The sequence below is a fragment of the Drosophila kikkawai genome, chromosome 3R (assembly GCF_030179895.1).
Source record: "Drosophila kikkawai strain 14028-0561.14 chromosome 3R, DkikHiC1v2, whole genome shotgun sequence".
Lineage (NCBI taxonomy): Eukaryota > Metazoa > Arthropoda > Insecta > Diptera > Drosophilidae > Drosophila > Drosophila kikkawai.
In genome coordinates, this window is record NC_091731.1 from 11,522,369 (window position 1) to 11,542,923 (window position 20,555).

Here is a 20,555-nt window from a genome sequence, read left to right on the forward strand (position 1 = left end):
TTAGCATTTTTTTGTTCTTCTTTAGCAGAAATGCTAGATTAAATCAACTCTTTTTGATGATTAATAAAATATAGAATTTAGAGGTTTGGAAATGACTCCGTTACTGCGTTGTAAACTTCTGACTAAAATAATAATAATAATATATTATAATAATATGCAAGGGTATACGACTAGAGGCTGTATTTTCAGTGCCCATATGTACTCCAAGGGAAGACCATCTCTGCTACAAGCCTAAGCTCGTTTAATCTGGGATTTTAATTGCACGGCCATAATGTTCATGAGGCTTCCGGCTCAGGACATCGAGCCGCAGCCGTCACAAGTAAATTGAATTTAATTAGGAACGAGTTTTTTCATTGTGATTGTTGTTTGGGTTTTATTTGTCATAAACTTCGGACGGCAATAAAAAATCGCTGATGCCGCCGAATGCAAATGAAAGCTGCTTCGAGGAGGCGCGTCAGCCCTTAAAGGCATCGCCAACTTTTGGAGGCTCTAATTAGTGTGAGTGGGCCATTAAGAATTTGCTCAGGTTCGAGGCATGTGAAGTGGCTTAAAGTTTGCACTGAGTGTAGGGCAAAGAAATTAAAATTGAAATGTAAAAGTTGCCAAACTTTTTCCCACACACACACACACACACACTTACGCGGAAATTTAAAATGCAAAGCAGAACCGAGGAGGAAAAAGGAAATTCTGGTTCCAGCAGCCAGCAGCCAGCAGCCAGCACCCAGAACTTGCCTTCAAGTGGGCTCGTGGCAGGTGGGCTGCAAAAACTTGCTGCACATTAAGTGCACTTTCGAAGGACCAGACTGGAGGCGACGGAGGGCAAAAAAGCGGGCATGGCTGCGCTGCCAACTGCCAGCAGCTCATTAAAAGTAAAAATGATATGCATTAAGTTGCCGGCGGTAACGAGAGCGTTAAAGGGCTGGACTGCACTCATTATGCCAAACTGACGCCACTAATGGTCAGTGTTAATTGCGTGGAAGGCATTTGGCATGCAGACCCACAGACCTTTGGACCCCCCACCTAGCCTGACATTCGCCTGATAAATTGTCATAATTCCTGGCCGCACAAAGGACGGGTCCCTGGGCTCTCTCGGCCCCCATCAATACATATTTCATTGCCCTGACACATGCATTAACATGTCTAATCGGCACGCACGGGTCACAGTTGCAGCCAAAACAGAAACTGGCCAAAAGGGGGTTGGGGGACGCTTTTGAGAGCACGTAGCCATTATTCATTCTGCGGCCCCAGCATAATTTATTGCCCTTGGCACCACTCACATGTCAGGCATTCCGAAGTGCTGCCCAACTGACAATTTGCACAGACTGACATGCAGGAGTTTAGCTCCTCGCAGCCCCCCTCGAAGCACATCGTCGGCGAGAGGGGCCTTAAAATTTATTTTGTTTGACTAACTGACAAAACTCACTCCCACCTGTCTCGTCTGCTCGGCAGCAAACTCGCCGTACGATGCTGTCACATCGATGACAGCCCTTAGTCCAACGACAGAAAGGGCCAACGGGGCGTATGCGCTATGTGCCAGCAAAAGCCAACACGGGTGTGAGTTCCCTGCAGTTCCTAATGGCCTGCCAAGGGGACAATCTCGCTACAGAATCGGTGTGCTCTTGATGGCCCAGAAGCCGAGGGCTCCCGCACCTAAAATCCCCTGTGGATTAGGGATAAAGAGTCGATTACTCAAAGTCCGGTTGAAGCTAAAGCTGCGAGCTAAGTGATACCGCCTATTTATGAAGGGCTCTTACAGTGTTTTTGAGTTATTTAAAGCAAAGTTTATTCATGCTGACCAAGTCCAAGTTTTTCTTTTAATATTACACATTGTGTGAGTTTTAAAGTATCAAAATATATTTTTAAGGTTATAATAGAACCCGGGCTAATGGGTTCAATAAACCCAACCAGAATTGGGTATTTACTCGACTATAAACAATAATTGCTCGGCATAGACAGGAGGTAGATTTTGACTGGCACTGACCACACCTTTGTCTAGACAGAAGCTAGCGTTAACTTCTTTAAAGTATTTGGCCAATAGCAGCAGCGGCAGTTCTCGACTTTCCTCGACTTCCTCATCCAGCAGTTAGGCAATGTAAACAGTTCATTAACAGGGGTTAACAACCTCTCGGTGAACGGCGCTTCTATGACGGATGAGTTAACAACATTTTCAACCCTCAAAAAATTAACATTAAACATGGAAATAAAGTATCCTTGATAAACAAGAAACTTTAATAGATATACTAGACCTCAGTGAGGTTGCGAATAATCTTCTTGTAGACCTCAATGCCATTCAGGTAAATATCTGCCTGCAAAAATTCATCGTGATCGTGGATCAGGACAGGAGTGTTAATGATCGGAGAGAAGCCAATGGCTGGCGTTCCCTGCTGCCGAATAAAGCGGCAATCCGTGGCCCCAAAGCACACGATGGGCTTTATCTTGAGGCCACTGAAATAAAGGGATAGATAACATCAAGTCTTTTTTGGAAGCCAGGGCATACTCACAGTTCATCAGTGGCTTTTTTGAAAGCTAACCAAAAGGGGTTCGAGTCGTCCAGCTTGGTGGGTGCCACATAAGATTCCTTTTGGAGGAACTCCAGCTCAATGCCGCCGCCCGCCTCCTTGCACCATTCACGGATTTGCTTCTCAAAACCAACCAAGTCCAGGGTGATAGACAAGCGTATATCGAAGATGGCCTCAAAGAGCGGTGGAACCACATTGCTCTGGACTCCACCACTCAGCTGGGTTAGATTCACAGAGGTCACATCGCCAATGACCAAGTTTTGGCCGCTCTTTAGTCGTTGACTCTGCGACTCGCGAAACTCCAACAGCTTGTTCAAAACGTAGTTCAGCTTTACGCCGGCGGTGTTGGGCAGCAAAAGGGAACCGTGGCCAGAGGTTCCACTGACCTTCAATTTGAGAACTGGAATGGAGCGAGCTTGATGAGCTTACTCTCAGAGCTATAGCTCAAGGACTACACTAACCCCATCGAATTCGCTCAGCGTAGAAGAGCAGATGGACATCACTTGCGCTTGTCGCTCCTTCGTCCATGCTAAATCCCACATTCATCTGTTTGTAGTAGTCCGTTTTGACGAACTCCGCCACTCCAAGGACGCCGCCCGTCTCCTCGTCGGGATTAAAAGCCACGTAAACAGTGCGCTTGGGTTGAAAACCACTGGCCTTCAGCAGGCGAATAGCTCCAAGATACTGGGTGCCCACCGATTTCATGTCCTGAGTGCCACGGGCAAAGATTCTGCCCTCCTCGTCCAAGTCGGCGCTAAAGGGTTCGTGGGTCCACTTATCCGGAAACACAGGCACGACATCCATGTGGGAGTTCAGGATGATCGAGGGCAGCTCTGGAGCGGTTCCCAGCCACTTAATGATCACCACGGGCTTAGACTCAACTGCTGGATAGACCACATCCACAGGGAGTTCCAGGGAATCAGCTTGGCGCCTTATAAATTCCACGCAGGCAGCTAATAAGGAGCTAATTAATGACACTATCCCCTGTAAACTTCAAAGCCTTACTATAATCGATGTCAGGATGCACGGAAGGAATTCGCAAGTATTCGCGGAATATTTGAATTTCCTCATTCTTCTCCCATTTCTCAATAGTCATGCTGAGGAATTTTGTTCTTAACACAACGAGAGATAAACGGCGAATAAACGTTTAAACTCAACTTTTGCCTTTATACGTTCGTATCTTGTGATTTAAATAATAATCGGGTTATCTTATCGGCTTAAGATAAAATGTTTATAAGCAAAGCCAGAGAGAGGTGGCCATAAAAAGGAAGGGGGTGGTGTCTTTATTTACTATAATTTCATGACTTTAAATTTTATATTCATTATTTTTCTATTACCATCAAAGGTACAGAGAGCGGAGACCAAGAATCGGTGTGCTGTGGGGATGCAAGTGATTTGAGCGTGTTGCCGAGCCCGAAATCCATCGTACTGGGGTCGTCGTCTGCTGAGTCCTGTGGACACTGGAATGCCGAGAAAGGACGCTGCTGCGTCGGGAGGCTGGGTTAGCATCAGCTCGGGTTAGTTCATCGGGTCGGCCGCTAGCTTCGGCGGACTCTTCGGTGTCGTCGTTCCGGCGGGTGCAGAAGATCGGCCGAGGCTTTCGCGTCGGCGGCTTCTTCTGTTCATTGGTGTTTTTGACCGTATTTTTTGGTATCTTCTTCCGGCGCCGTTTGGGAACCACCGCACTGTTTTCCTCCGTGGATTCCTCTTGATACATATGACTCAACTCCCAGAACTCCCTGGCACCGCGAAACCTCCGGAGCCGTTCGTCTTGTTGCAAAATATCAAAGACCAGCTGGAACAGACTCAGCTTCCCCAACACCAGAAGGAGTCCTTCCAGGTTTACGGGACAGATGCTGCGGCGGTTGAGCTGGTGCAGCATGGTCATAAGGCGGTTCTGCTGGTCGGGTACCAGCACCGCGAACATGAATATCAGGCGCATCACCTTGTAGGCATTGGTCCGGTTCAGTGGATCAATCGGCTGCCCACAGCGGTCGTGCAGGCTGTCGTAGATGGTCAGGTCGAGCAGCTCCGTGTACGGCGATTTCACGTTCTCCATCACCGACCAGACGCGGTCGCGTGGATAGCGGCACATCGGCTTGACCTCGTCGCAGGCCAGGCGGAAAAGTGTGGCCAGAACCTGGAACTGGCTGATGCGGAACAGGCAGCTTAGCGAGTACACTATGTACTTGTTCCGCATATAGTTGCTGCACAACTCCTTCTTCGGAATCTGGCTGCACAGCTCGCACTGGGAGTCTGAACTGCAGCAGCAGTGCCTCTTTGCCGCACGCAGCTGATCCAGCAGCACCTGGCAACCGGGGCGGCAGCATTGCGGCGGCAGGCAACCCATACAGCACACTGGCGGAGCAGAGCACATCGTAGCCTCCTAGTGAGGATAACTTACAATTTTAATTGTCTTCGTGGAGAGATACAAAAAACTAGGATCAACAACGAATTTTATCTATCGATTCTACTCAATTTAAGCTATTTGCTGACAATAAATAATAATAATAAAAACTAGGCCAACGTTGTTCCATACAATATAAATTCCCATAAAAATAATTTACTTTAACGATCAACGAGTGTTTTTATGATATTCTATTATTAGTGCTCTCTTGGATATATCTTGAAGATTAAAGATGTATCCGATAAGATTCGTTGGCTATCTTTATTATTATACCTCAGCCAGATTGCGAATAATCTTCTTGTAAACTGCAATGCCGTTCAAATAGGTGTCTGCCTGCAAGAACTCGTCGTGATCATGGATCCGCACGGTAGTGTTTATGATGGGTGAGAACCCAATGGCGGGGGTTCCTTTTTGGCGAATGTACCGGCTGTCGGTAGCACCCGGACACACAATGGGATGGACCTTCAGGCCACTGAAAGTCCACAAAGTTAATGTCGAGTCTTGAATATTAAAAGATGTGTACTCACAGTTCGTCGATGGCGGCTTTAACAGCCAACCAGTAGGGGTTCGAGGAGTCCAGGTGGGTGGGTCCCACATAGGGTTCCTTTCGGAAAAAGTCCACTTCGATGCTACCACCCGCCTCCTCGCACCAGTCACGGATCTGCTTTTCGAAGGCAACTACATCTACGGTGATTGCAAGACGCACGTCAAATACCGCCTCAAAGAGCGGTGGCACCACATTGCTCTGCACTCCGCCACTCAGCTGGGTGAGATTCACGGTGGTCACATCGCCTATGTTGATGCTGGAATCCCTCGCCAGGCTCTCCACCTGGGAGGTGCGGAACTGCGTCAGCTTGTTTAGCAAGTAGTTAAGCTTCTCGCCAGCGGTGTTGGGCAGCAGCAGAGAGCCATGACCGGAGGTTCCACTGAATTTCAATTTGAGTCCTGCCGAGCAGGGGAATGGGTCAGTGTTTACTCCAACTTGGGGCATATTCCGAACTTACCCCATCGCAAACGCTCGGCATAAAACAGATGGTGCACATCGGTGGCGCTGGTGCCTCCTTCGTCCAGGCTGAACCCCACGTTCATTTGCTGGTAGTAATCCGTTTTGACGAACTCCGCCATGCCCAACACTCCGCCAGTCTCCTCATCAGGGACGAAGGTCACGTACACGGTCCTTTTGGGCTGGAAGCCGCTGGCCTGGAGTTGCCGAATAGCCCCAAGGTATTGAGTGCCCACTGACTTCATATCCTGAGTGCCACGGGCGTAGATGTTGCCCTCCTTGTCAATGTCGGCGGCGAAAGGATCATGGGTCCACTTGTCCGGAAACACGGGCACCACATCCGTGTGAGAGTTGAGAATAATCGATGGTAGCTCTGGCTGGCTTCCCAGCCACTTAATGATCACCACTGGCTTCGACTGGACCGCTGGGCAGACCACATCGACGAGGAGATTCAAGGAACTAGCCTGACGCTGAAGGAACTCAACACAAGCAGCTGAAACGATTTAATATTTAGAAGGATTTAAATATAGTTCGAGAGTCCCTTACTGTAATCCACATCAGGGTGTACGGTTGGAATTCGCAAGTATTCCCGGAAAATTTTAATTTCTTCGTTGTCTTCCCACTTCTGCGAACTCATTTTGCAAGTATCCCGTGCAGCAATCTTTCCTCTGGCAGTGAATATCAGCGAATGCGAGCCATTCGAGATATCGTGGGCTTATATATTTGGGCTGTTCTTATTTAAGATTTAAGTTCAAGGCAATAAAGTAATTGTAAAATGTGTTTGTGGTTGATAACAGCTTTATCAACGAAACCGCAGTTCTATTACCTACATAAAAACCACTTGTCTAGGAGGTCTCCCAAAATTGTGTTATCTCTACTTCAAACCGAAAACTGGGTTGTATTTCTGGATAAATAGAATCAATTTCTACCAAGAATGATCAATCAACTGTGTTCTGATTGATGGCTTTTGTTTTATAATGGTTTTAGTGGGCTTTCCGGCGTTGACGTTTTGTAACCGAATAGACTCTGTAGTGTGTATCTTCTATTATCTCTAGATTCTTTAGATACACGTTGATATCTCGTCGCGAAAACATATTCGCTTAATAAAACCAAGATTAGATAGGGAAGTTAGGTATTTTCATATCAATTTGTGCAAAACTGATCAATCTTTAATGCGATAAGGTTTCCATTCTATAATTCGAATTATTTTCAGACTTCGGCCAGGTTGCCCAGAATTTTCTTGTATATTTGAATGCCCTTCAAATAGGTATCCGCTCCCAGAAACTCGTCGTGATCGTGGATTCGCATGGTGGTGTTCTTGATGGGCGAGAATCCCAGGGCTGGGATGCCCTTAGCGCGAATATTCCGGCTGTCGGTGGCTCCGGGACAGACAATTGGGTAGATCTTCAGGCCCCTGGAATACATTTTCGGTAATTAACGCTTCAAGGGACATGAGATTCAAGCTTACAGCTCATCCGTGGCAGCCTTAAAGGCTAGCCAGAAGGGGTTGGAGTCGTCGATCTTGGTGGGGGCCACGTAGGGTTCCTTCTCGTCGAAGGAGATCTCAATGCCGCCGCCCGCCTCCTCGCACCAGTCGTGGATCTGCTTTTCGAAGGCAACCACGTCGAGGGTGATGGACAGACGCATGTCGAAGACGGCCTCGAAGTGCGGGGGCACCACATTGCTCTGCACTCCGCCGCTCAGCTGGGTGAGATTGATGGTGGTCACATCGCCGATGTTGATGGTCTGATCCCTGGCCAGTCGCTGAACCTGTGACTCGCGGAATTCCGACAGTTTGTTCAGCACATAGTTCAGCTTCATGCCGGCGGTGTTAGGCAGCAGCATCGAGCCGTGTCCAGAGGTGCCGCTGAAGTTCAGTTTGAGTCCTGCGCAAGATTGGAATCTGTCTTAGTTTCCCCCTAAGGCTGCCCAGGGTTGTGTAAGCTTACCCCATCGCATTCGCTCGGCATAGAAGACGTAGAAAAGGTCGATTTCGCTGGTGCCGCCCTCGTCAAGACTGAATCCCACATTCATGTTGGCGTAGTACTCCGTTTTGACAAACTCCTGCATGCCCAGTTCCCCGCCAATCTCCTCGTCCGGCACGAAGGTCACGAATATGGTGCGCTTGGGCTGGACACCGCTGGCCTTCAGCAGGCGAATGGCTCCGAGGTACTGGGTGCCCACCGACTTCATGTCCTGTGTGCCGCGGGCGTAGATGTTGCCTTCCTCGTCGATGTCGGCGGCGAAGGGATCGTGGGTCCACTTGTCGCGAAACACGGGCACGACGTCCATGTGCGAGTTGAGGATGATCGAGGGGAGCTCCGGCTCGGTTCCTAGCCATTTAATGATCACCACTGGCTTACCCTCCACAGGATGAATGACGTCCACGGGCAGGTCCAGGCTGTGGGCCTGTTTCTTGAGGAACTCCACGCACTCGGCTGCAAGATTTAATCGCCTTGAGAAATGTCTTAAGGATCCCCAATGCTAGTCTTACTGTAGTCCACATCTGGCTGCACGGTGGCAATGCGCAAGTAGTCCCGGAAAATCTTGATTTCCTCGTTGTCCTCCCATTTTTGTGAGCTCATTTTGGGGCGATGTCGATTCTGTCAGCGATCCAACTCGAATGTGCGGCGCTCGCTGAGCTATGGGCTTATACAGGTATTTTCGTGTGGCTTGATTTTGCTTTTATGGCCTTGGTTTTTAATTATTATCAAATAATGAGTGCGCTATCAGCAACGTCGCTTACTGTTTCCAAAATGATAACCACATGTATTCTAGCTCGAAATGCTCCCAAAACAAATGTCTGATAGCAAACGGTGGCCACATTCGATATTGTTATAATAAATACAATACAAGCTTCACACGCCGAAGTTTATGTACCCTGTTGTGGTTTTACAATGCCTTGTTCTATATACTTATAAATTTGTGATTTAGTTTATGGATACTATTCTGCCAAGAATTGTATTTAATTAAACTCTAAATGAATTATAGAATAAATTATATGGTAATTTCTTTTTATGTTATTGATATAGAGTATTTAAGCCTAATTAAAACCTTATTTATTATTTTAAAAAATTCCAAATGTGTATTATATATATAAATTCAAGGAAATCCCCTTTACTATCAGCTTTTTCTTTTATTTGCATCGAACGATATGATTTGAGGTAATCATAACACTTAAACATTTAATTTCGGTCATAACACTCATCGACCCAAAATATTACTCACAAAACTGATATGAAATTTAAAGGTGATAAGGCAGCAAATCAAAGACTGAATTGTATCGAGTTAAAGGTATTTAATTCATGTTTGATTCATCAGGGGTGTTTGTGGTATGAACAGAGCAGTCCAAAGGCCAGTTCCACCGAATATTCTATGCGTCAGCGATGGCCGGGATGAGCTTCCTGTACACCTGAATGCCGTGCAGATAGGTATCGGCCCGCAGGTATTCATTGTGATTGTGCAGCAGCACCGGGGTGTGGTTGATGGGGGAGAAGCCCAGGGCCGGAATTCCGGCCTCCCGGACGTAGCAGCTATCAGTGGCTCCGGGGAAGACTCGAACGCGGGTTTTCAGGCCGCTGAAATAACAAAAACATTATTACCGGCACAAACTCATTAAGTCATTCCCCCTTCACATTTCATCCAGGCTCTGCTTGAAAGCCAGCCAGAAGGGATTGGAGGCGTCTATCTTGGTTGGTTCCACGAATGGGCATTTTAGGATAAAATCCAGCTCTACTCCACCGCCAGCCTCCTCGCACCAGTCACGAACCTGCTGCTCCAGCTCATCCACGTCCTGGGTAATGGCTATGCGAATGTCAAAGACTGCCTCCAAAAGCGGAGGAACCACATTGCTTTGAACTCCTCCCCCAAGCTGAGTCAGATTCACGGTGGTCACATCGCCAATGTCGAGAGATGGTTCTTTGGCCAGTCGTTGGACCTGGGACTCTCGGAACTGTAGCAGCTTATCCCACACATAGTGGAACTTCTCACCAGGAGTATTTTCTAGCAGCAACGAGCCGTGGCCGGAAGAGCCACTGAATTTCAGGCGAAGATCTAAAGGGGTATAGGATTAAGGTCTAATTGGCATTTCCCATTCACTAACACTCACGCCACAAAGTGCGTTCTGCATAGAAAATGGGGTATGACTCGTTCTCGCTGGCGATGCCCTCATCCAAGCTGAAGCCCACATTCATGTTCTTGAAGTAATCGCCTTTCACCAGCGCAGCCATGCCCATATCTCCGCCGGTCTCCTCGTCGGGCACATAAGTCAGGTACACAGTCCTTCTGGGTTGATAGCCACTGGCTTTCAGTGCCCGAATGGCGGCCAGATACTGACATCCCACTGACTTCATGTCCTGTGCCCCTCGTGCATAAATTCGACCGTCTTCGTCCATGTGGGCACCGAATGGGTTGTGTGTCCACTTTTCGGGAAACACGGGAACCACATCCATGTGCGAGTTCAAAATAATCGATGGCAGCTCGGGACACTTCCCCAACCACTTCATTATCACCACAGGTTTCGATGGCAGGACAGGAATAACCACATCGACTGGCAGGTTCAGGCTGCTGGCCTGTCGCTTTAGGAACTCCACGCAGGCAGCTGGAAATGTATATTAATAACTAATTATCTAGGAAGTATCAACAGTTCTCACTATAATCCACATCTGGATGAACAGTGGGAATACGTAAATACTCCTGGAATATTTTTATCTCCTCATTGTTCTTCCATTGCTCCGGGCACATTTTAAGCTGAAGTCTCCGCTGTAATAATCCGACTGCCTTGCAATGAGTGTCGTTACTTGGTTTTAAGTCTCAGTATGGTTTGACTTCTGAACGTTATCATTTGTTGACTCTGGGTTTGCAGCGATTAGGAGCGCTTGCATTTTGTGCTATTTTCCATCTCCGCGTGCACAGAATCTCAGAATCTCCCGTACTTTATTAATCCCGGAAAGCCAGGCGGCAACTTTGTTTTGCTTTTTATTATTATCATTCACACTGACATAAAATGATAAAAAAAAAAGAAAAATCAAATCCATCAAATCGATGGACGGTTTTTTTGATAAGCATTTAGTCTTTAAAAGGTACTTTATTGGCATGCCATTGGGACTTTGACCCACTGCTTTTACAGAGCTTTAAAAACATATAATGAAAACAATATAAAAATGCATAATTTCATTATGATAAATGTTGAAATCAGTTCTTCAGGAATCGGCCACAGCGGGAATGAGCTTCTTGTACACCTCGATGCCATGCAAATAGGTGTCAGCCTTCAGGAACTCGTCGTGGTCGTGAAGCAGGATGGGAGTGTTGTTAATGGGCGAGAAGCCCAGAGCGGGAATGCCTGCATAGCGCACATAACGACTGTCCGTGGCTCCGGGAAAAACTCGAACTCGCGTCTTGAGACCACTGCAAAATATAAATAATGAAAATCGAAGCTAGAGTCTTTTTTCCTTCATCCTTACAGGTCATCAAGAGCCTTCTTGAAGGCCAGCCAGTAGGGATTTGAGGCATCTATCTTCGTAGGCTCCACGAAGGGGTTCTTCATCTCGAACTCCAGCTCGATGCCGCCGCCAGCCTCCTCGCACCAGTCGCGAATCTGCTTCTCGAATGCGGCAATGTCCACGGTCACAGCAATGCGGATGTCAAAGACTGCCTCCAACAGCGGAGGAACCACATTGCTCTGCACTCCTCCCCTCAATTGGGTCAGGTTCACGGTGGTCACATCTCCTATTTCCAGGGATGAGTCGTCGGCCAGTTTCTTGACCTGCGATTTGCGGAACTCCATTAGCTTGCCCACCACATAGTTCAGTTTCTCTCCGGCTGTGTTGGGCAGCAAGAGCGATCCGTGTCCGGCAGTGCCACTGAACTTGAACTTCAGGTCTGTGAGGAAAGGGAAATATTACTCGTAACATCCAGAAAAAAAGTAATTCTGTAAAAAATAAAACCTACGCCACAGAGTGCGCTCGGCATAGTATAGGGCGTAGGTATCGTCCTCGCTGGAGATGCCCTCGTCGAAGCTGAAGCCCACGTTCAGCTTCTTGAAGTAGTCGCTCTTCACCAGTTCCCGCATGCCCAGATGGCCGCCCACCTCCTCGTCCGGCACGAAGGTCAGGTAGATGGTCCTCTTTGGCTGATAGCCGGATGCCTTAAGGGCTCGCACCGCTCCCAGATACTGCGTGCCCACGCACTTCATGTCCTGCGAGCCACGGGCAAAGATTCGGCCCTCGGCGTCCATATCGGCGCTGAACGGACCGTGGGTCCATTTCTCCGCGAAGACGGGCACCACATCGGTGTGCGAGTTGAGGATGATGGAGGGCAGCTCTGGCTGGGATCCCTGCCACTTGAGCACCACCACGGGATTCTGCTCGTTCACCGGATAAACGACCTCTACGGGCAGGCCCAGGCTGACGGCCTGGCGCTTCAAGAATTCCGTGCAGGCGGCTATAAATAGCAGACGTGTTTTATGGCATGGTCGTAAAGATCACGGCTCCTATCGCAGCCCCATAAAGTTTATCTACATATTTCGCAGACTCACTGTAATCCACGTTCGGATGAACCGTCGGTATGCGGAGATACTCGCGAAAGATCTGGATCTCCTCGTTGCTTTCCCACTTGGCGGCGGCACTCATCTTGAACTTGAACTAAACAAAGAGATAAGGGTGTAGCCGGTCGATAGTTTCATTAATTTGTTTGCCTAAACAAATCGCAGCGATCAGCTGATCGATCTTCACCACACCTTTCTCAAAACGGATCGCGGACGACTGTGGGGCCGTGGTGAGAAGCGCGCGTTTAAATATCAGCGATAAGAGCGGCCATAAAAATAGAGCCAAGCAGAAACTGGAACTTGGGTCTTATCGTGTGGTTTTCGCTTATAAAGCGTTTTATCAGAAGCAATTGTTTACATTTACATTTTGGTGGCTAATCTAAATAAGTTTTAATATGACAGGCATACAGACGTGAATATTTTATGTGTTTTCAGCACAAAACTGTGTCATTTCTTTTAATCAAAAGTGTTACAATTTTGGTTAAAATTTTCCAAAGAGCTGGGTTTTAAAACAAGTTTGAAAAAATGTCTTATATTGTGATTTTCTGCGCAAATATAAAATATGCATACATTTAGTTTATAATTCAAAGATAACTAAGCTTAAATCAAAGCCAATCGGTTCCTTTAATTATATATTTAATTAAAAAAGCTACAAAATAATGAGGAATCTGAATTCTGTATATAGAAATTATATGCAACAAGTAAAAAAACCTAGAAACTAGGACTCAAATTGGTAGATATTTCATGGCTCTCAGCACATGTTAACTCACTTTAAGGCTCATTTACTTGGCATTCCCTGCGGCTGATGGATTTATTTCCCCAGAATCGTGGCGAAAGTGCTCCGCATTGCTTTGGATTGAGGGTGACTCCGTTTCTGCCTTTGGCCCGTAGCCAAGATTTCCGATTACCGACTCGAATCGCATGCAATCACACTCCAATTCCAGTTGATTTGTTAATCAAGATGCAGGGCACACGTTGGCACCCGCACTTCGGCCAACATATCGCCCTGCGGGGGCCCTGTAAACAAGTTGCCAGGAGCCTCGGGGCCTCCACTGAACTCCCAATTTCGCATATTAATGTAGTTGCAGTTGCGCTTGCAGTGGCAATGCGTCCGCCTTTGGTCCTGTGTGTGTCAAAAGTTTGTTTTAGATTTAGATTTTACGCTTGTTTCGGGCGTTGCTCCACAAAAACGTGTCGAAAAAAAGCGGAGCTCTCGAAATGTAAGCCGAAGCCCTGAGATTTGTGTTGTATTGTACGAGAGTCAGGGGGGGGGACAAAGTTGATATTGTTTTAGTGTGTGTACTCGCAGAAAGTCATTAAAAGTTCATTAACAATGTTGCTGGGATTTTAATGGCGCACCAGCAGCAATAACAACAATAACAACTACACGCTACATATGTCTGCATTTTAAATAACACACAAGCACAAGTTACAATCACATGAAGAAATAAGGGTCATTTTATTTCAAAGAATTTATTTAACTAAAATAAATGAATGAACAAGAAATTGTATTATGATAACAAAATGTTTACTTTGACTTTAAATGTGCTTATTAAGATTTGAAGGTTAAAAAATTAATAAATATTCATATAAATAAAATAAAGTTACCCTAAAGTATGCAGGAACATTTTTAGTGCCACGTTTTTGTAGCATATTTTTTGCTATCGTAATATAAATTGCTCTTGCAATTATTTCTGCTCTTCCGCCTTTTCTGTTACAGTAAACAGTTGTATTTGACAGGAACATATTTATATTTCTCGCTGTGCACATAAGTCAAATAAACACACAAACTTCCTGCAGCTGGGCGTTGTGGGCGTGGCTGTTTGTCGATGTTGCTGCTCCTGCTGCTGTGTCGACATGTTGTCGCTGGGCAAATAAACTAAATGAAAATTTTGTATATTGTAACAATTATCCGAACAGCGCAGGAAACTGTTTGCGCTGACTGCTTGTTAGCTCAGCTCCAGGATATGGGCCGTTTTCGGGGAGAGTCCTAATCCGTTATGGGCGCCTTACCTGCCCAAGTTCCCGGAAATGCCTTAAAAAATGAACTGAGTTTCGGCTTTGGCATTCCATTACATTCTCTCTCTCTCTTTCCCTGTCGCTCTCTGGTTTATTCGGGAATTGCGTCCAAAGCCCCGACAAATGCGGCAGCAGGGAAATGTGGGCGGGCAGCTGAAGGACAATCCGGCGGGCATGCGTTCGCAACTCGCAAAGAGCTTCAATTTGTGTGCCAGGCATTAGGAGCATTCGCTTCGTGGACGCAGAAAAAAAAATGGTTGTTGAGCTCTCGGCAAGCACTTTAGCGCACTGCACTCACTGCCGACATCGATATGCAAAAAAGTGCTGGCCAACAGTGCGTATGCGTGCTGCGTGCGCAAGGCACAACTATGAGAACCCACTCGAAACCCACTTGCAGTCCAAAGTTGTGCGAATGTCACCAAAATATGGTGCATTCGGGCTGAAAATAGTGCGCTGAGCCATGCAAATTGGATGCGAGGGAGACACGAAAGCATCTGTAAAAAAAATGTGTGCTCACATAATTAGCAGATATAATTTAATTGATCGGCATTTAACGCTTGATTGACGCTAATTGATATACATAAACACACATTTTAAATAAAAATCCACCAGCTTAAACCGTAATGCTGCAACCTCGCATTCCGTATTTCCATAATTCAATCCCTCCGACTCCTGTTTGCTTTGGCAATTAATCGCATTCGGCGTTCAATTATGCAGCTACCAATAGCCTGATGCAATAAAGCAAATCAAATATTTATTCAAATGTATGTTTGTGGTAGCACATTACAATTTTGGTCTGGATGCGATTTCAGCCAGGGCAAATAATCAGTTTTGATGCTGCATACATTAAATGACATTCGATATGAGGAATATCAGGTTGAATCGTATTTTGAATCCAGCACTGAGAGCGTGTGAAGAATCTATTCGTATTTCATGTAATAAATGTAATTATATACCCCAGTTAAGCTGAAATGAATGAAATACAAATCAATCAAATTCGTCTTAACGTATATTTTAGCAACAGTTTTTCAAGCTTAATTTAAGCAAAGAATGTTATGCAATGCCATCAGCCTGAAGCCATCAAAAATAATTACAGAAATTCTCTTGGAATGAATAGAATAAGTAAAACCTATACAGAATAAATAACAGTCCCCTGGGACTCCTTACTTCGGCCTCTTGACGGTCTCTAAATACTTACCTTCTTTTACTAAGCTTAAAGCTGCGGCTTAGTGCTTAAGTACAGGTGAATACGCCGAAATAATAAAGTCGAGTTGGCAAACAGAGCAAAAACTATTGCATACTTAAGACCTGTCAGCACCAGGGAACCGCTCCTGAATGCCAAACCAAACAGGCACACAGATAAGCAGGCAACAGGCAGCAGCGGCTCACCACATCACATCCCCAGGAATCGCATCGCACTTGGCAATTACCGCGACAGAGATTACAAAACCCGGCAAACAAGAACGGCAAAAGCAACAACATCAGCGGCCGGGGGCGAGATTTTCCGCAGAGCCATCAAAGCAAATAACACACAGAAGTTATGATAAATGCAGATGGAGCACGGCTAACGGCATTATTGCCTGTCATTTCTCATCAGCGAGCACAGAGAGCGAGAGCGGAAGGCGGAAAGAGCGAGGCAGCAACAGCCGACTTCCGGGTGCCGCCGCCATTTTTGCCGGTCTGTAATGGCTGTCAGGCATCCGAGCAGGCGAGCGGCGAGGGTGCGCCGTCTGAATGGCTTTTAATGAAAAAGGGGAACTACCCCCGCAGGGACGGGGGCGACATAAAACATGATTCTTGCCTGCTTTTATTTTCTATTAAGCACAGAGAAGCACAGCCCTCCGCCTTTCCTTTCGCCGCGTGAGCGATGAATTGCAATTTGCTAAGTTTTTGTTTGCTCTGTCCCGGCGACAGAGTTGCTGATGCAACTCGGAAAAACTTCATTTTCCGCTACTTCATCCGACATCTCCCTTTGCTCCGTGTGTTTTTCCGGCAGGGCGACGATTTCTCGACTGCCACGCCCCCATTTGCACTTTCTCCGCAGCCGGACAGCTGCGCCTGATGTGCCTCAAAGAGTTGCAGCCCCATTTCACTAGTTGTCCCCTGCCGAAGTTAAAGGTATTTTTAATTGTCGCTGCACACAGAAAAATAACAGTGATATTAAAATAGAAGAAAGTATAAAGGTTTTAAAATAAAATTGAGGAGACTAAGACACACTTTCGTATGAAAAGTAGAAATTATTTATTAAATATATTTCACATTAAACTATTGAATAAAAGTCACCATGCCTTATTGTATTCGCTTTTTATAAGTATATATATTTTAAATTTATTAAATCCTATTTCTCTCCGTGCTTGACCCGTATGTCAGCCAGTTGGATTCAAAGTTGGCCAGTGTCATTTCCAGCTATCTGGTTTCCTGCGAAACTAACATAGCTGGCAAACTGGCAGCTGGCGAGCTCCTTCCTGGCAATCACATCTTGCCGTCCCACTTCCACTTCAACTAGCTTGACCACATCCGCAGTCGGACTCACAGGACTCGCAGGACTTGCCTGCTAATGACCGTTGCTAAGTGCCTCGATTTGTGCAGTGCACTCCGCTCGACCATGGCTGCAATTAACTAATTGATTGAACTATTCAATCGGTGAAAATGCACGCCACTTTGAGAACCGTGGCGTCGAGCGAGTAGTGGCGGGGCGGGGTCGCGGAGCGTGACTGGGTGTGGCATGCTTATTAAAGGATTGCCATTTAAGGAGCAAGCAGGTCGGGTCACGGCTCCGCTTCGCTCCGACTTCAGTCAGTGGCATATCTGTGGCCTTTGTGGCGTGGCCGAGCCACATTGCTCATGGTTGATGCTCGTCGTGAAAGCTTTTAAATGCCCCCCATTAGCCGACACAGAGGGCGTGGCCACTGCCCGCATCCAGGCCAGTGGAGAGGGTCCGGTCAAGTTCCTATTTCTGGCTAAGTAATGCCTGACTGATTAATGGCCCCGGATCGAGGGACTGGCACATAATCGATTTTCCGCAATGCATTTAGTGCCGCCGGCTTCCTTTATATCCGGAATCCCGCCGGCATCTGGCATGGCATAACTTTCTACCTTTATCCGGGCCCCTTTCCTACCACGGCGGGCAGTGTTTATGCGCCCGGATTTGTAGTAAACTTGTTCCAATCTCTGTAACCAAGGGCGAGCTATTCTGGCTTCAAAATGCAGGCGGCATGACATAAAAAATGCCAGCAATCAGATGGTAACCACTACCAATCCCCCCGAGAGCAGTGGCTTTTAGAGTGCCGTCCTCCTTTTTTTGCGAGCGTGTTTATAAATACGAATTGCAAGCTTGTATGTGGCGGATGGCGGATGGCGGTGTGTACGAGTATCTCTTCCACATAGGTAAGCACATTTTAGTGGCCTTTGTTCGCCGGGATGTTGCTCTTGTGTTTTTCCTACCCTCGCCAGTTGCAATTTGTTGCAATTTTGCCTGTTTTGTAGTCGCCGCTGTAGCGAATGTTTTATGACTGCAATGCGGTTTCGTTTCATCCCGGGCAGCTGCAGAATGCATTTATGATGCATAAACATAACGCCCCCGTGCCACGCCCCACACATGCACCACAGCTAGGCCTGGCCAGGATCCTGCTCCTGCTGGCTCACCTGCTGGTGGCACGTTCCAGGTGCCCCATGTTTATTGTCCTGCCGGCAGGGCACGAAGCTCCGGGGACACGCCATGGTTTATTTAATGCACGAATCGCATAATACTTTTTATTGCCTCCGACACAAATATTTGCGCTGCAATTTTGCAATTTTCCGTTTTAACGAATCACTCGCCGCCAGGTCACGGCCCCCGCCCGCAATCTGATGTCCGTTTTGACAGCTGAGCGTTATGGTAATTTAATTAACCATTAAAATGAGATTATTGTATAATTTATGCATGTGACAGCGCCACTGACAGCTCATTTAATGAGTCTCCAACTGCGCCCACAACTAATGGCGGGTGGTTCCTCAATGGGTTGGGTAATAGCAATTAACTTTCCCACTCCCGCTCCCATCACCAGACCGGGGATTTGTTTGCCTCGACTTCTCGTGACACTTTTGGCCCGAAGAATGCAATTTCCTGGCCCAAAGGCCCGCTCCCACTTCCCCACTCGGGGCCACAAAAAGACACTTCAGAACTTTCGCAAAGCCCGGGCCAGCGTCAGATCTAAGCTATATATTGATGGATTCACCCGCTGTGCCTGCGCCTGTGCCTGCTCCTGTGCCAGCCTCCTGCTGACCCGGACCGGGATCCGGATGCGACTACGGATACGGCTCCGGAAATGTGGCAGCCCAGAGCCCGGACAGCCGGCTTAGCCGGGCGGTAATAGTAATAGGAATTGATTTACCATTTTGTGTGCACGAAAATGTGCAATTTATGTGCCCGCCAGAGCCTGAATGCCATCCCATCTGACTCAGCATGGATGATGGCCTGCGAGGATTGGGGACACCGACACGAACACGGACACACGTACTGTAGTACTACCATATATAGAGACACATAAATTCCCAGCTAATGCATTTTTCAAGTGGAGTGCATAATTCAGAGGCCGGAGCTTCAGTCGTCAGTCAGTTGGTCATTTTGCGGGCCTCTATTTAGCATATCAATGGAGATACCAACTCCTCCTCTCACCCCAGATCCTGCCTCTCCAATCTATTGCGCTCTAATTGCGGCAAAACTATGGCGCTGCAGACCCCAAACCGCGTTCATATTTTATTGATTGGCCGGGAGACGGGGTGGGGCGAAGGCAGAGCAACCGCATCATTGGCAGTCATTTGATGTCCGCTGAATAATTTACAACAATTTCCAGCGCGAAACGAGCAACGCCCAATTCCAATTTCCCCAAATTTCAACTGCAAAATAGATGGCTACGGGGAAATGCGGATTTAATGTGAATTTTTTGCTCCTTTTGGTCCTTCTGCCGAACTGATTGCTGAATCGCTGAATGCGCCAATGAGTTATGTGCCATGGGGATTCACGCATATATATAGACGATCGATTTCACTGAAATCCGTATGAATCAATGCATGAGTGGAAATTAAATGGAGCACAAAGGACTTGGGGCGGGCTTAGGACATCGCCGGCAGATATCGATTTCGGGACTGAAACTTAAAAATTACATTTACATAATGCAGCCGAAATTGGCAGTCCCCGAATGCCGGGCAACGACAAGAATGTTTGCTATTCTGGCCGGGAAAATGGGGAAAACAATAAAGAAATTGCAAGAAATTGCACGGGCAGCGAACAAAGGAAGATGAAATAAGCCCGCAACGAAAACAAAGTCGTAAATTCAATTTAAAGCTTGACAGATTGCCACACTGCGGCGAAAAAGGGGGGTACAATGTGGGTCGGAACGTGCTAAGGGCGGTGGGCGATGGGCGTGGGGCGTGGCAAGCTGCAGTGACGGAAAAACAAAAATGGCTTCAGTAACAATGCCGTCTTTATCTTTTCCCCAGCAAACCGCGCAAAATATTTTGCAAGAAGCCGGGCGCATGAAGCTCCTTCGGGGCCTCCAAATTAGGGTCAAGTTTCGCTGGAAGACTTGCACTTGCCGGGCGCCGCTGGAGGAGCCCAATTAAGTGGGCTTTAATAAGCTCAGCCACTTAAACAGCCAGAAATCTTTGCAAAGAGGTTAAACGGCTGGCAAACTTTGGCCAACAACGCGGGTGGGCTTCCGCCCCCGGAAAACTCAACGCGGGTGGCCCCGGCATATACCTAACTTAACTTCCCTGCCCTGTCCATCCGGCTGCTGTTGCATTATGTTGCGTTTTCCCGCCAGCTGCTACACTGACCCAGTTTAGTGGCGCAGGATGATGGAGAGAGCTGCTTTTTTAAATATTATGTTATGCTGGTGGGTCATGTCACTGTTGCAACAGCTGTGTGCTGTTTTATCACGCGCCCCCGCCAAAAGCCACAATAAGGTCAATCGTATGGCCACCAGCACCTTTAGAGTATCCAGACCAGCGACGAGGGCAACCAATGGGCCACCAATGCCACCGCCACCGCAGCAAACGCAGTGCAATTAAAGCCAACAAACG

The 20,555-nt window shown here is 47.2% G+C and overlaps 6 protein-coding genes across 7 annotated transcripts in view; 1 reads left to right on the forward strand and 5 right to left on the reverse strand.

The window, feature by feature from the left end:
* Cow (Proteoglycan Cow) overlaps nt 1-20,555 on the forward strand; it is a 45,230-nt gene that overhangs the window by 10,464 nt on the left and 14,211 nt on the right. The window lies entirely within an intron of this gene.
* LOC108071298 (aminoacylase-1) lies at nt 1,775-3,642 on the reverse strand. Its single transcript, XM_017161998.3, has 4 exons — nt 3,525-3,642; nt 2,981-3,472; nt 2,502-2,919; nt 1,775-2,445 (listed from the first exon to the last, which is right to left on the reverse strand). Exons 1-4 carry the CDS (start codon nt 3,613-3,615, stop codon nt 2,241-2,243), a joined length of 1,206 nt encoding a protein of 401 aa, XP_017017487.1. The 5' UTR covers nt 3,616-3,642; the 3' UTR covers nt 1,775-2,240.
* LOC108071296 (aminoacylase-1) lies at nt 5,169-6,627 on the reverse strand. Its single transcript, XM_017161996.2, has 4 exons — nt 6,476-6,627; nt 5,931-6,422; nt 5,454-5,871; nt 5,169-5,398 (listed from the first exon to the last, which is right to left on the reverse strand). Exons 1-4 carry the CDS (start codon nt 6,564-6,566, stop codon nt 5,194-5,196), a joined length of 1,206 nt encoding a protein of 401 aa, XP_017017485.1. The 5' UTR covers nt 6,567-6,627; the 3' UTR covers nt 5,169-5,193.
* LOC108071299 (aminoacylase-1-like) lies at nt 7,058-8,567 on the reverse strand. The gene is made up of 4 exons (XM_017161999.2): nt 8,424-8,567; nt 7,879-8,367; nt 7,398-7,815; nt 7,058-7,343 (listed from the first exon to the last, which is right to left on the reverse strand). Exons 1-4 carry the CDS (start codon nt 8,512-8,514, stop codon nt 7,139-7,141), a joined length of 1,203 nt encoding a protein of 400 aa, XP_017017488.1. The 5' UTR covers nt 8,515-8,567; the 3' UTR covers nt 7,058-7,138.
* On the reverse strand, nt 9,191-10,685 carry LOC108071297 (aminoacylase-1-like). Its single transcript, XM_017161997.2, has 4 exons — nt 10,582-10,685; nt 10,038-10,529; nt 9,565-9,982; nt 9,191-9,507 (listed from the first exon to the last, which is right to left on the reverse strand). Exons 1-4 carry the CDS (start codon nt 10,670-10,672, stop codon nt 9,303-9,305), a joined length of 1,206 nt encoding a protein of 401 aa, XP_017017486.1. The 5' UTR covers nt 10,673-10,685; the 3' UTR covers nt 9,191-9,302.
* On the reverse strand, nt 10,996-12,688 carry LOC108071295 (aminoacylase-1-like). The gene is made up of 5 exons (XM_070287190.1): nt 12,666-12,688; nt 12,465-12,570; nt 11,879-12,370; nt 11,392-11,809; nt 10,996-11,335 (listed from the first exon to the last, which is right to left on the reverse strand). The coding sequence occupies exons 2-5, from the start codon at nt 12,556-12,558 to the stop codon at nt 11,131-11,133; spliced, it is 1,209 nt and encodes a 402-aa protein (XP_070143291.1). The 5' UTR covers nt 12,559-12,570; nt 12,666-12,688; the 3' UTR covers nt 10,996-11,130.

Coding starts and splice junctions, on each gene's coding strand:
- LOC108071298 (XM_017161998.3), bottom strand. CDS start 3,615: ATGACTATTGAGAAATGGGAGAAGAATGAGGAAATTCAAATATTCCGC. Junction 2,920..2,980: donor CGCTGAGCGAATTCGATGGG/GTTAGTGTAGTC, acceptor GCTCCATTCCAG/TTCTCAAATTGAAGGTCAGT. Junction 2,446..2,501: donor AAAAAAGCCACTGATGAACT/GTGAGTATGCCC, acceptor CCTTTATTTCAG/TGGCCTCAAGATAAAGCCCA.
- LOC108071296 (XM_017161996.2), bottom strand. CDS start 6,566: ATGAGTTCGCAGAAGTGGGAAGACAACGAAGAAATTAAAATTTTCCGG. Junction 5,872..5,930: donor TGCCGAGCGTTTGCGATGGG/GTAAGTTCGGAA, acceptor CCTGCTCGGCAG/GACTCAAATTGAAATTCAGT. Junction 5,399..5,453: donor AAAGCCGCCATCGACGAACT/GTGAGTACACAT, acceptor GTGGACTTTCAG/TGGCCTGAAGGTCCATCCCA.
- LOC108071299 (XM_017161999.2), bottom strand. CDS start 8,514: ATGAGCTCACAAAAATGGGAGGACAACGAGGAAATCAAGATTTTCCGG. Junction 8,368..8,423: donor GCAGCCAGATGTGGACTACA/GTAAGACTAGCA, acceptor TAAATCTTGCAG/CCGAGTGCGTGGAGTTCCTC. Junction 7,816..7,878: donor TGCCGAGCGAATGCGATGGG/GTAAGCTTACAC, acceptor AATCTTGCGCAG/GACTCAAACTGAACTTCAGC.
- LOC108071297 (XM_017161997.2), bottom strand. CDS start 10,672: ATGTGCCCGGAGCAATGGAAGAACAATGAGGAGATAAAAATATTCCAG. Junction 10,530..10,581: donor TCATCCAGATGTGGATTATA/GTGAGAACTGTT, acceptor ATACATTTCCAG/CTGCCTGCGTGGAGTTCCTA. Junction 9,508..9,564: donor AAGCAGAGCCTGGATGAAAT/GTGAAGGGGGAA, acceptor TTGTTATTTCAG/CGGCCTGAAAACCCGCGTTC.
- LOC108071295 (XM_070287190.1), bottom strand. CDS start 12,558: ATGAGTGCCGCCGCCAAGTGGGAAAGCAACGAGGAGATCCAGATCTTT. Junction 12,371..12,464: donor TCATCCGAACGTGGATTACA/GTGAGTCTGCGA, acceptor TGCTATTTATAG/CCGCCTGCACGGAATTCTTG. Junction 11,810..11,878: donor TGCCGAGCGCACTCTGTGGC/GTAGGTTTTATT, acceptor CTTTCCTCACAG/ACCTGAAGTTCAAGTTCAGT.